The sequence below is a fragment of the Pongo pygmaeus genome, chromosome 20, assembly GCF_028885625.2.
Source record: "Pongo pygmaeus isolate AG05252 chromosome 20, NHGRI_mPonPyg2-v2.0_pri, whole genome shotgun sequence".
Classification (NCBI taxonomy): domain Eukaryota; kingdom Metazoa; phylum Chordata; class Mammalia; order Primates; family Hominidae; genus Pongo; species Pongo pygmaeus.
Window position 1 is genome coordinate 41,362,310 of NC_072393.2, and position 13,246 is coordinate 41,375,555.

The window sequence follows — 13,246 nt, forward strand, 5'->3', positions numbered from 1 at the left end:
TTACCTGTAAAACAGGGGTGATAATAGTGCCTTCTTCGTGGCTTGTTGTGGGGATTCAAGTCTTTTATACATATAAAAGTACTAAGAGGCCGGGCGCAATGGCTCATGCCTGTAATCCTAGCACTTTGGGAGGCCGAAGAGGGTAGATCACCTGAGGTCAGGAGTTCGAGGCCAGCCTGGCCAACATGGTGAAACCCCATCTCTACTAAAAATACAAAAATTAGCCGGGCATGGTGGCATGTGCCTGTAATCCTAGCTACTCAGGAGGCTGAGGCAGGAGAATCACTTGAACCTGGAAGGCGGAGGTTGCAATGAGCCGAGATCTCACCACTGACTCTAGCCTGGGTGACAGAGCAAGACTCCATCTCAAAAACAAACAAAAAAAAGTACTTAGAAACTTATTCACAGGTCACTTTCTCACTGCGGCATTCTCCCCCTTCCCCTGCACTCCTAACCTCCTTATCTGCTTTCTTCTCTCTTGCACCCATCATTACTTGGCATCTGTTTCACATATTTGTTCTGCTCCTTTTCTATGTTCTATATACCCATAACCAGTAGAACATTAGCCCCACGAGGGCAAGGATTTGTCTCTTCCTCACCACTCTGTGCTTTTCACCTAGCATTGTATTTGTCAAAGGAACGTTGAGAGAACAAGTGTTAGCTGCTGGTGGATGGCGTGGCCACAGAAGCTCAGTGAGTGGGTGTTGAATGTAGCAGGACCTGAATGGGTGGCCAAGGCGACTGCACCATGTGGTGCTGGCTGGGGCGGGTGCCTCTGACTTGGGCTTTTTCTTTGCAGGTGTCACTCGAGAAGGTGCTTGGCATCACAGCCCAGAACAGCAGTGGCCTAACCTGTGACCCCGGCACAGGCCATGTGGCCTACCTGGCAGGGTAAGCAGATAAGGGCCTTGACGTCTAGTCATTGTTAGGGAATTTGGAGCTTGGAACCTGAAGCCATCCGTAAATCGCTTTGAGCCTCATCTTTTTCACCTGTAGAATGTGGATAATGGGGCCTGCCTCTCAGAGCTGTGGAGAGGATTCCATAGCCCCCTCTCTGTCTGGAACAGTTCCTGGCATGTAGTGAGTGCAATGAAAGCCTTTATTATGACTATATGGGGGAGGTGACAGCGATTCTGGGAAAGACAGGTGATTAAAGTCCACGATGTGGTGCCAGGTAACCTGGATTTGTGTCCCAGCTCTGCCATGTGTGCTGCTTTCTGAGCTTCTTCCTCTGCCTCTGTAAAACAGTGCTAGTGACCCCCTCTGCTTGCATAGTTGAGAAGACTGAAGAAGATGCTACAGCTGTTCATTCCATAAATACTCATGTAGCCTGGCACTGTGCTAAGGACGTCCCCTCTCTGGGTTTGTTTCCTTATCTATAAATGGGCCTAAAGAGTCCTGACCTGACCTGGCAGTTGTGAGGATTTAGAATAATTACATCTCTCTCTCTCTCTTTTTGTTTTGTTTTGTTTTTTTGAGATAGAGTCTGGCTGTGTTGCCCAGGCTAGAATGCAATAGTGTGAGTAATAGCTCACTATGGCCCCAACCTCCTGTGCTCAAGCGATCCTCCCATCTCCACCTCCCACGTAGCTGGGACTACAGGCACATGCCACCACGGCCAGCTAATTTTTTTTAGTGGAAATGAGATCTCACTCTGTTGCCCAGGCTGCTCTCAAACTCCTGAGCTCAAGTGACCCCCCCGACCACTGCCCCCTACTCCCAAAGTGCTGGGATTATAGCCAGCTTAAGGTCTTAATTAGCCTAGGGCCTGATAGACATTACCTCAGAGGAAGTGTTGGTTTCTATTTAAGAACATAGTAATGTTAAAGTGCCCTAGAATTCTCAGCGTAAACATCTGGAGGAGGGGGAGGAGGAGGAGACCAGAGAGAACGGAGGGAGCTTGTTTATTTGTGGGCTTTTCTGGTGGAAATAGAATCATCCCAGGACCCCAACAGTCCCCCAAGTTGAGGCACATTTTCCTCTTTCTTCCCAGCTGTGTGGTGGTGATTTTGGACCCCAAGGAGAACAAGCAGCAGCACATCTTTAACACCGCCAGGTAAGCTGATGCCTGGGCCCAGGGGCAGGGGTGGAACCGGGGGCTCAGCACGCCGCCCCTGCCCCACACAGCCTGGAGGTACTCATGGGTAGGTGCTCACTCATTCACTCACATCTTGGCTCAGCAGCATTCGCCTGTACTGGGTGCTGTTCCATGTGCTGAGGACACAGCAGTGACCAGAGGAGATGAGAATCTCTGCTGGCTAGAGCGAGACAGACTGTAAACTAGTCAGCAAATTACTGGCTGATCATGATCAGTGCTATGGAGGAAATGATGGAGGATGTCTTTGGGCAGGTTTGTGGGCAGAGAATAGGAGGAAAACCTTATCAGAAGGCTCAGGGAACACCGCCTTGACTCTGAAACCTGAAGGAAGCAAGAGGGTGACCCATAAGAAGCTGTAGGGAGAGCGCTTCAGGCAGGGGGCACAGCAAGGGCAAAGGCCCTGCAGTGGTTAAGAATCTCGGGCACTTTAGAAGCAGCCAGGGATCTGGGTGCCTGGAGAAAGGGAGCAGGGGAAATGAGGCTGGAACAGGCAGAAGCCACATCCCATAGGCCTTGCCGCCTTGGAGAGGGACTGCATAGCATGCTGAGTGCAGAGAGCAGCCACAGGAGGGCACCACAGGCCAGGGATGTGCTTTTCACCCCCAGCCCTCCAGCAGCTCTATTCCCTGCTTTGCTTTTCTCCACAAAATTTGCTCCCATCGCTGATGTGCTGTCCAGTTTCTTCATTGATGGTATTCACTGTAGGTCTCCCTTCCTCAGTGTGAGCACTCTGAGAGCAGGGACTTTCTCTGAGTTCATTTCTGTGTCCCTAGCACCAAAGAGCAGTATCTGGCACATTGATGGCTATTTTCTAAGAGAAAGACTGAACATGATTTGGGTTTTAGAAAGATCCCTTCAGCTGTAAGTTTATTGGAGAAGGATCCGCTCCTCTGCCTTGGGGCTAACTGATCACTGTTACCCTGGGGATGTGGTCCCAATAGGGCTGTGACCTTTGGAAGGCATACCATGTCCCACCTTGGCATAGCTCAGGCTCAGCTCCTTTGGCCCAGTTCCCCAGGTGGATGGATAAGGAGTGGGTTTTCTCCTGCCCTTATGGTCCCTAAGATATGGTCCTTAAGCTACGGCAGGTTCTTGTTATCTGGCAGAAGTGCATTCCCTCTTGAAAGTGGCTTTTTGGACCTTTTGCTCCTTACTGTGGGTTCTGTTACTGGTGATAAGGTCAGAGCTGGGTTCCATTCCTGGCTCAAGCGTCTATTCACTGTGGAATCTCAGGTGAGACACTTCTTTTAGAGTCTTGGTCTCCTCTGAAAATAAAATAGCTGCCTCCAACTGGGAGAACATTCGTAAGGTAGCAGCTACAAACCAGAGTCACATAGACTTGCCCAATACAGTGTGTTTTAAAGGTTGGATAAGTGGACAACATTTCAAGTTTTTTAACACAAAAATCCAAATGTACCTCTTGTTTGGAGAAGTGAGAAATTCTCTGGCCTCTGGGGCCCAAATTCCCCTGTGGCAGTGATGGGCTGAGCTTAGTGAAATTTGTCAGGCCCGTTGTGGCCAGTTCCTCACACCTGTGTTGCCTCCCTAATCCCTGTAGGCAGTGGAGTGGGTGGCCTGGATCTGTAGTAGATGGCATGCAGGTGCCCGCCCTTGGCCACCAGTGGGTGTGCATTAGGAGGTGGTGTGGCCAGTATGGGGATTTTCACTCCGACTGCATATCAGAATCACCTGGTCCCTGTGCCTCACCCCAAGAGAAAGCCAAATCAGTTGATCTGGGATGAAACTTGGGCATTGGCAATTTTGAGACTTTTTATATTGAAATAATTTCAGACTTAGAATTGTACAAAGAGCTCCTATATACCCATGTACCTTTCACATATTTCACAAATGTTAGCTTTTTTTTTTTTTGGACACAGAGTCTTGCTCTGTCACCCAGGCTGGAGTGCAGTGGCACAATCTCAGCTCACTGCAACCTCCACCTCCCGAGTTCAAGTGATTCTCATGCCTCAGCCTCCCAGGTAGTTGGGACCACAGGCGTGCGCCACCATGCCCAGCTAATTTTTTGTGTTTTAGTGGAGGCGGGGTTCATCATGTTGCCCAAGGTGGTCTCAAACTCCTGAGCTCAGACAGTCTGCCTGCCTCAGCCTCCCAAAGTGCTAGGATTACAGGTGTGAGCCACTACACTTGGCCAAATGTTAGCATTTTACCACATTTGCTTTATCATTTTTTGTCTATATACATATTAATTTGTTCTGAACTATTTGAGAATCAGTTGTAGACATGATGCCCCTATATCTCTAAATATTTCACGCCAGGCACGGTGATTCACTCCTGTAATCTCAGCACTGTGGGAGGCCTTGGAGGCAGGAAGATCACTTGAGGTCAAGAGTTTGAGACCAGCCTGGGCAACATGGCAAAACCCTGTCTCTACTAAAAATACAAAAATTAGCCAGGCCTGGTGGCAGGCACCTGTAATCCCAGCTACTCGGGAGGCTAAGGCAGGAGAATTGCTTGAGCCTGGGAGGCGGAAATTGCAGTGAGCCAAGATTGTGCCACTGCACTCTAGCCTGGGCAACAGAGCAAGACTTAGTCTCAAGAAAAATAAACTAAAATAAAATAAATACACTTTGGGAGGCCTAGGCGGGTGGATCACCTGAGGTCACGAGTTTGAGACCAGCCTGGACAACATGGTGAAATACAAACATTAGCTGGGCGTGATGGTGGGTGCCTGTAATCCCAGCTACTCGGGAGGCTGAGGCAGGAGAATCGCTTGAACCCAGGAGGCAGAGGTTGCAGTGAGCCAAGATCACGCCACTGCACTCCAGCCTGGGTGACAGAGCAAGACTCCGTCTCAAAAAAAAAAAAAAAATTTAATAAAATAAAATAAACACTTCAGTGTATATTTCCTACAAAAAAAAAAAAATGGCAATCCTTTTAAACTGTAATACATCCAGCAAAATCAGGAAATGAAAATTGGTACATCACTCTCATCTACTCCCCAGAGGGCTCCATTCAGGAGTCAGCCTTTGTCCCATGAATGTCCTTTATGGCCAAAGGATTCTGTCTAGAATCACACATTGCATTGAGTTGTTCCCTCAGTCTCTTTCAGGCTGACGTGGCTCCTCTGTCTTTTCTTGACTTTCAGGATCTTGACACTTTTTTTTTTCCTTTTTGAGACGGAGTCTGTCTCTGTTGTCAGGCTGGAGTGCAGTGGCGCGATCCTGGCTCACTGCAAACCTCTGACTCCCCGGTTCAAGTGATTCTCCTGCCTCAGCCTCCCGAGTCGCTGGGATTACAGGCATATGCCACCACGTCCAGCTAATTTTTGTATTTTTAGTAGAGCCAGGGTTTTACCATGTTGGCCAGGATGGTCTCCATCTCCTGACCTCATGATCCGCCCGCTTTGGCCTCCCAAAGTGCTGGGATTACAGGCGTGAGCCACAGCACCCGGCCACTTTTTTTTGTTTTTTGAGACGAAGTCTCACACTGTCGCCCGGGCTGGAGTGCAGTGGGGCGATCTTGGCTCGCTGCAGCCTCCACCTCCTGGGTTCAAGCGATTCTCTACCTCAGCCTCCCGAGTAGCTGGGACTACAGGCATGCGCCACCATGCCTGGCTAATTTTTATATATTTTTTAGTAGAGACGGGGTTTCACTATGTTGGTCAGGCTGGTCACGAACTCCTGACCTCGTGATCCACCCGCCTCATTCTCCCGAAGTGCTGGGATTACAGGCATGAGCCACTGCGCCTGGCCTATCTTGATACTTTGAGGATTGTAGATGAGGTATTTTGTAGAGTGTCCCAGCATTTGGGTTTGTCCGATGCTTCCTCACGGGCAGACTCAGGTTCTGCATCTTTGGCAGGAACAGACCAGAAGGGGTGCTGTGTTCTTCCTGGTGCCTCCTCTCAGGAGGTCTCCCATGACTGGTGGTGTTCACTGGGAGCACTTGGCCAAGGTGTTACCGGCCAGATTCCTCCACTTCAAAGCCTCTCTTTTCACCTTTGTGATTAGCAAGTATCCTGGAGACATCTTTTCTGAGACTGTGCAAATATTAACCTGTTCCTCACCAAACTTTCACTCAATTAATCTTAGGCTTTGACACTTTTCAGACGCTCCCCAGGGAATTCTAATGTACAGCCAGGACTGAGAACTACTGGCTTAGAGGTCAGGGCTCTGCCCTGTCTGGTTAGGTAACCGCAGGCAGGGGACTTCCCTGTGTTGCAGTCACGTCATCTGCAAAGTTGGTTCATGAGAGCCCTGACTCCATGAAGCATGCTTGAGGAATCATTGCACTGATGGCCACACAGCATTTGCCAGAGGGCCAGGCACAAGGTCAGGGCATGCGACAGGTTAGAGGTGGCTACAGACAACAGAAACCCCTCCACAGCGTGGCTTAAAACCCAAGGGCATGCTCTTCCTGCGTGTCATAAGTCCGGAGGTGGGCAGCCCAGGGGCTGTCTCTGAACACCACATTTTTTTTTTCTCTCTCTCTTTTTGAGACAGAGTCTCACTCCGTTGCCCAGGCTGTAGTGCAGTGGTGCGATCTCGGCTCACTGCAAGCTCCGCCTCCCGAGTTCACACCATTCTCCCGCCTCAGCCTCCCAAGTAGCTGGGACTACAGGTGCCCGCCACCATGCCCGGCTAATTTTGTTTTTGTATTTTTAGTAGAGACAGGGTTTCACCGTGTTAGCCAGGGTGGTCTCGATCTCCTGACCTTGTGATCCGCCCACCTCGGCCTCCCAAAGTGCTGGGATTACAGGCCTGAGCCACAGCACCCAGCCCCACTTCTTTTTTTTTCGAGACAGGGTCTTGATCTGTTGCCCAGGCTGGAGTGCAGTGGCGCGATCTTGACTTACTGCAACCTCTGCCTCCTGGGTTCAAGCAATTCTCCTGCCTCAGCCTCCTGAGTAGCCGGGATTACAGGCTCCTGCCACCACACCTGGCTATTTTTTGTATTTTTAGTAGAGGTGGGGTTTCGTCATGTTGGCCAGGCTGGTTGTGAACTCCTGACCTCAAGTGAACCACCCACCTCTGCCTCCCAAAGTGCTGGGATTACAGGCATGAGGCACCGCACCTGGCACCCATTCCTTCTCTCATGTTCCACCCCATTTATCGTGAGGCTTCTGGTCTTGAAGTCACTTCATGGCCCAAGATGGAGTTCTGGCTATCGTGTGCATATTTCAGGAGGGGAACTGGTGGGAAGCAGGGCAAAGGGTTCCCTTTGACGAGTATTTCAGGAAGTCCCACACAGCATGTCAGTTTACTTCTCCTTGGCCAGACTAAGTCATGTAGCTGTGGCTGCATAGTCGCAAGCATAAAACTGGGGTTATGTCAGTGAGGAAAGAGAGGCGAGTGGATATCCAGGAGGCAGCTTGCCCTGTTTGTTGCAGTAAGGAGCCATGGGAAGCCTGGGAAGCAGGTTGACTTGATGATGAATATTCCATGAAGTTGCCAAAGTCTCACTTAGCGACATTTACTTAGTTATCTGCACACCAATTTACCATCTCACATAGGGAGACAATTATTAGATTGTTAAGGAACAAAGGTAAAAACAAGATTAAAAGAGAGAGGGGAGAAGAAGGAAACCATACAATCTGGGAACAGTGAATCTTGCTGCCAGAAACCTGCGAGCTAGCCTGTTCATTCAGTCCTTGTGCAGGCTAGCTAGGAGTATCAGAAACATTTTGGCTGTTTATGGATTTTCCAGAACACCTTGAGTATTTAGCAGTGGAGCACACGCTGCAGGCTACCTTGATGTGATGCCTGCCAGGATCCTCCCATCAGCACCACCCGTTTAGTTAGGCCAGGCCTGTACCATTTCCTGCATCTCTATTTCTCAGTGTTATAGGGTGGATAGGGTCTTATGGTACCCACTGTGGCAGAGGGAGAAGAAAGCAGGGTCCGCATACAGTGTCTACTCCATTTGGGTTTGGTGTCTCAGGGTGGAAGGGGCCTTTGCATTTACCCCTATTTCTCTCTGTGCTTTGCTGGGCACACCAGCAGCACTGGCTCTGTGGGAACTGCTTGAGCTCACCTCTCCTGGCCTCTTCCGAGGCTTGGGAGGCACGAGAGGGCGGAGTCCTATCAGAGTCACCAGGATGGGGTCTGGCTGGCCACCCTCAGCGGAACCAGTGATCAGCTCTTTTCTTTATCCCCAGGAAGTCTCTGAGTGCTCTGGCCTTCTCCCCTGATGGGAAGTACATAGTGACAGGGGAGGTGAGTCATGATCGTGACTGAGTGGGAGTCGGGGGCTGGGGGGTCTTGGAAGCCATTCCTTCTGCTCCCGGCAGGCCTGGGAGTCCCTGGAATAGCTCCGTCCTGGGCCAGAACAGCCCTGTAGCAGATGGGGGAGGTGGCTTTTGGGCACATCCTGTGGCAATGCCATCTTTGGCCTTGACAACCCCTCTAGCCCTGCCCGGTACAGAGCCCAGCAGCAGTAACGACCCCACCTTCCCTAGAATGGGCATAGGCCTGCCGTACGCATCTGGGATGTGGAGGAGAAGAATCAGGTGGCAGAGATGCTAGGCCACAAGTATGGTGTGGCATGTGTGGCCTTCTCACCCAATATGAAGCACATCGTGTCCATGGGCTACCAACATGACATGGTGCTCAACGTCTGGGACTGGAAGGTAAGAGCCAACCAGCAGGCCTGTGGCAGGCAGCCAGCTGCCAGAGCATCCTGTGTCTTGGGCACAGGGAGAGCTACATGAGAGGACGCAGTAAAGTGCTCACTCACCCAACAGATAACAGCTATTGAGCACCTGTGACATGCTGATCCCTTATTGTAGGGCACAAGACAGGCTCCCAGCTAGAAGAATTATAAATATTTTTATATTGACCTGCTGTGACCTTAGGCAAGTGACTTAACATCTCTGTGAGTCTGTTTCCTCCTCCTCTGTTAGATGGATATAGTAGTACTTATCTTGTTGAGTTGTGAGACTTCAATGAGTTGATAAGCACTGGAAGGCTGGGCTTTGGAACAGCTGTGGAGCTGGCAGAAGTGGGTACCAAGTCCTGGCTCTGCCCATAACCCACTATGTGACTTTGAGCACTTGACATCTCCCCCTCTGAGCCTGGTAGGTTGGGGAGAAGCGCCTCCCTCATGGGGCTATTGAGGGATTGAGGGAATTTCATGGGTTATCCTGTGAAGGGCTCAGGGCAGGGCCCAGAGCAGGAGCCCCATCTGTGACAGCCATAGGTTGTGTTGTCCTTACATCCCAGCCGTGACTGTTCCCAATACCATGTGTGGGCTGCAGAGCTTAGACCTTTGGAGAGAGCTCTGGAACATACTGTCCCATGGGGACCATTCCAAGCCTCTGTCCCCTCCTCTGTCAGTGAGGAATGAGCAGGGTGCCCCACATAGGTTTCCCCATACAGCAGCTCCCTGGAGGGTCCCAGAAAGACAGACTTGGAGCAGGGACGAGCAGGGAGTTCCAGCCTGAGGGCAAAGGCACAGACCGTCCAATGGAATGAGTGCTGGCATGAGCTTCTCTGCACTTATTCTTCCAGAAAGACATTGTAGTGGCCTCCAACAAGGTATCTTGTAGAGTCATCGCCCTCTCCTTCTCAGAGGACAGCAGCTATTTTGTCACTGTTGGGAACCGGCATGTGAGGTTCTGGTTCTTGGAAGTCTCCACTGAGACAAAGGTGAGTTTCTGTCCCTGCCCCTTCAGCCAGGCCCTGAGGGAGTCACCATCGGTGGCAGCATGGGCTCCTGTTTCTCCCTGAGATTTGAGGGCAGCGGTCTCGGGCCATTTGGCCTCTCAGGGGCCCAGCTGCTGCTTCTGGGCCTACTCTCAGGGTGCTGATGCACAGGCCCTGCCAGGAACCCCCTGACCCTAGGACCAGCTCTCATTCTTGGACTGCTGCTGTCCAGCTCCTCTGTCCAGAGTGGCAGGGTTCTAGTGTTTTCTTCCCTTCTCCTCCATTTGGAAGAGCTTCTTAGAGTTCTCCTGTTTCATTGTGTCCTATCATCTGGTCATGCAGGGCCCAGCTGTGTGGACAGTATCTCTCTATGCCCTCTGTGTCTCCAGGTGACAAGCACAGTGCCCCTTATAGGGCGCTCGGGCATCCTGGGCGAGCTGCACAACAACATCTTCTGTGGTGTGGCCTGCGGTCGGGGCCAGATGGCGGGCAGTACCTTCTGTGTGTCCTACTCGGGCCTCCTCTGCCAGTTCAATGAGAAGAGGGTGCTGGAGAAGTGGATCAACCTGAAGGTACCACCTCCCTCTCTGCCATCCGTTGGACAGACTCTTTCTCATGATATGTGTTTGCAGGGGTGCTCATCAACATGAACTACACAGGTTCTGCTTGTGTGACTAGTGGTGAATGACTCCCCCTCTCTGAGCTTAAGGTTCCCCATCCGTAAGATGGGACTACTGCTGCCCTCCCCGCAGAGTTGATAAGGAAGTCACGTGAGATAATATAGGCAAGGCAGTGAGCACGGTGCTTGGTACCCTGAAATGGGCTCAAGGTGACAGTTGTTTTCCCATGACTATTTGATCTACTTCACATTTCTTTTCTCCTTTGAGTACTCTGGCTGGTAGAGGATTGCATTTTTTAAAAATCAGAGGTACCATTGATTTAATAACTTTTCAGTCAAAAAAGACTACACAAAATACATAAACTTTTATTAATTTTTATTTATTTTTACTTTTTTTTTTTTTTTTTTGAGATGGAGTCTCTGTTGCCCGGGCTGGAGTGCAGTGGCGCAATATCGGCTCACTACAAGTTCCGCCTCCCAAGTTCAAGCGATTCTCCTGCCTCAGCCTCCCAAGTAGCTGGGATTACAGGCGCCTGCCACCACGCACAGCTAATTTTGGTATTTTTAGTAGAGACAGGGTTTTACCATGTTGGCCTGGCTGGTCTCGAACTCCTGACCTTTAGTGATCCACCCGTCTTGGCCTCCCACTGTGCCCGGCCGTAAACTTTTAAACTAAAACATGATCTATCGATACATTGCAGAGCTTCTTTCCTTTAGTATCTGAAGGTTTGAGTCCAGGCTGTTTTCCCATCTGGAATCAGTTGCCCATTTGGCTATCCGCCTGAGCGTTGTGGTTTTCTCTCCTGTTCCTGGCCTGCCTTTGTGACTCACTCCGGAGATCACCTTCGAGGTTAATGGCATGTGGAAGAGTTCCAAGTTTTATCTCTGTCCTAGTTGGTTAAACATCATTTTCTCTTTTTCAAGCAAGTGAAAAGCTTTCAATAGATAGATGTTTATTTCCTAAGCACTAAATGACTCATAAATTAAGTCTCTGTAGATTTGGAAAAACTCCTTAAACTGTGTCTAGAGGTCTAGCACTTCCTAGTAGGATAGACAGTCTTTTCTAGATACTGTAACTTTTTTCTGTACCGCTTTGGAGTACAGTCTTTATGAAGTTGTTTGTAAGCAAAAGAGAATAAAATTTAAACCTAAAGGCTGGGCGCGGTGGCTCACATCTGTAATCCCAACGCTTTGGGAGGCCGAGGCAGGTGGATCACCTAAGGTCAGGAGTTCAAGACCAGCCTGACCAACATGGTGAAACCCCATCTCAAAATACAAAAAATTAGCTGGGTGTGTTGGCGGGCGCCTGTAATCCCAGCTACTCTAGAGTCTGAGGCAGGAGAATCGCTTGAACCCAGGAGGTGGAAGTTGCAGTGAGCCAAGATTGTGCCATTGTACTCCAGCCTGGGCGATGACAAAAAAAAAAAAAAAAAAACAACTCCATCTCAAAAAAAAAAAAAATTTAAGCCTAAAATTCAACCCTGTTACTACAAGTGACTTACCTGAAGTTGCAGTCTGTTGAACAGGTATTTTCCATACACAGCTACATTTGTCTGTAGACAGCAGTGACAATTCTGTTTCCGTTCATGCCTCTGCCTACCTGCTGGCACATGTCTTTCAACAGCAGCAGTATACTATATCCTGATTTCACAAATCTTAAAATATGCTAAAATGGGTGTCTTAGACCCAAGGAACTGTAAGTCTTCTCTGGAGGCCTAAAGCTGCTCTGTCAGTCCCCATATCCCTGGGCCAGGCCACGTGAAGCACCAAATCCACTGGGGTCCCTTTTGCCCCTACAGGTCTCCCTGTCTTCCTGCCTCTGTGTCAGCCAGGAGCTCATCTTCTGTGGCTGCACAGATGGGATAGTCCGCATCTTCCAGGCCCACAGCCTGCACTACCTCGCCAACCTGCCCAAGCCACACTACCTTGGGGTAGACGTGGCACAGGGCCTGGAGCCCAGGTACTGCCTTGTGGGGAGAGGGAATGGGAGGGGCCCACCCAGAGTCTGTCCACTGGCATTCATCCATGCTTCCAGATCCATCTATCTGTCTGTCCATTCCACAAATACCCATCATGACTCTCAGCCCTGGGCATTACAAAGCAGAAAAGTCCTTGCCTTCTGAGGCAAGCCTCACAGTGAGAAGTGAGGCTGGGTAGGGGGAAGAAACAGCAAGAAAACAAAGGAATAAACAATATCATTTCAGATAGCGGTCAGCATGGTGAAGAACAGTGCTTAGCAGGTGTGAATGTGGTGGGGTGTTTCCATCCACGTGGCTGACCCCTACTAAGCGGCTGCTAAGTGCCAGCCCTGGGCTGGAAGTAGGACACACCTATAATGAAGCAGCAAAATCTCTGCCTCTGTGCAGTATAGCAAGGGGGCTTGATGATAAGCAAGTACACAAAAAAGATAATTTCAGATAGGCATCAGTGCTTTGGGGAACACAGCAGGGACTCGGGAAGGAGAGTGCCCAGGGTGGGCTGTGCTGATTGGATGTCTGGTGAGAAGGAGCCGCTGTGTGGAGAGCTGGGTCCCAGCAGTTGAGGGGACAGCACACTGGGCTTGTCATGTTGCAGGAATAGTAAGGGACTGTGTGGCCAGAGCCCAGTGTGCCTGGGGAGGATGGTGGGAGATGAGGCCAGTGTGGGGCGCCTGTAGTCTATCCTCAGGTCAGTGGGCAGTTGCTGGGGATTTCGGGCGTTGGGGTAAATGACCAGGTCTTACATGTTAGGTCCCTCTGCTGCTGTGTTGAGAGTGGATAGAAGCGCTAGGCTGTGGCTTTCTTCTCCTTTGTTGCAAGTCTGTTTTATGAAATCGGGGGCTACCTAACCAGGGGGTGCCGGGTGTCTAGGGCTGCCTCTGTGGATTTCTGGATATTAGCTCCTGGGTGCCTTTTCCACGGCAGGGCCTGAACAGGGGAACTGGGT

At 50.4% G+C, this 13,246-nt stretch overlaps 1 protein-coding gene across 12 annotated transcripts in view; it reads left to right on the top strand.

Moving 5' to 3' along the window:
- Positions 1-13,246, top strand: part of WDR62 (WD repeat domain 62) — a 49,192-nt gene that overhangs the window by 3,108 nt on the left and 32,838 nt on the right. For 8 of the 12 annotated variants that reach the window (XM_054462297.2, XM_054462301.2, XM_054462299.2 and 5 more), the window contains exons 2-8: positions 800-891; positions 1,994-2,056; positions 8,217-8,274; positions 8,517-8,687; positions 9,568-9,705; positions 10,092-10,274; positions 12,121-12,281. In XM_054462297.2, the coding sequence (XP_054318272.1) occupies positions 800-891; positions 1,994-2,056; positions 8,217-8,274; positions 8,517-8,687; positions 9,568-9,705; positions 10,092-10,274; positions 12,121-12,281 (866 nt within the window). Of the gene's footprint in view, positions 1-799; positions 892-1,993; positions 2,057-8,216; positions 8,275-8,467; positions 8,688-9,567; positions 9,706-10,091; positions 10,275-12,120; positions 12,282-13,246 lie in introns of those variants that run through there. The other 4 variants (XM_054462305.2, XM_054462306.2, XM_054462307.2 and 1 more) reach the window with 2 other exon arrangements.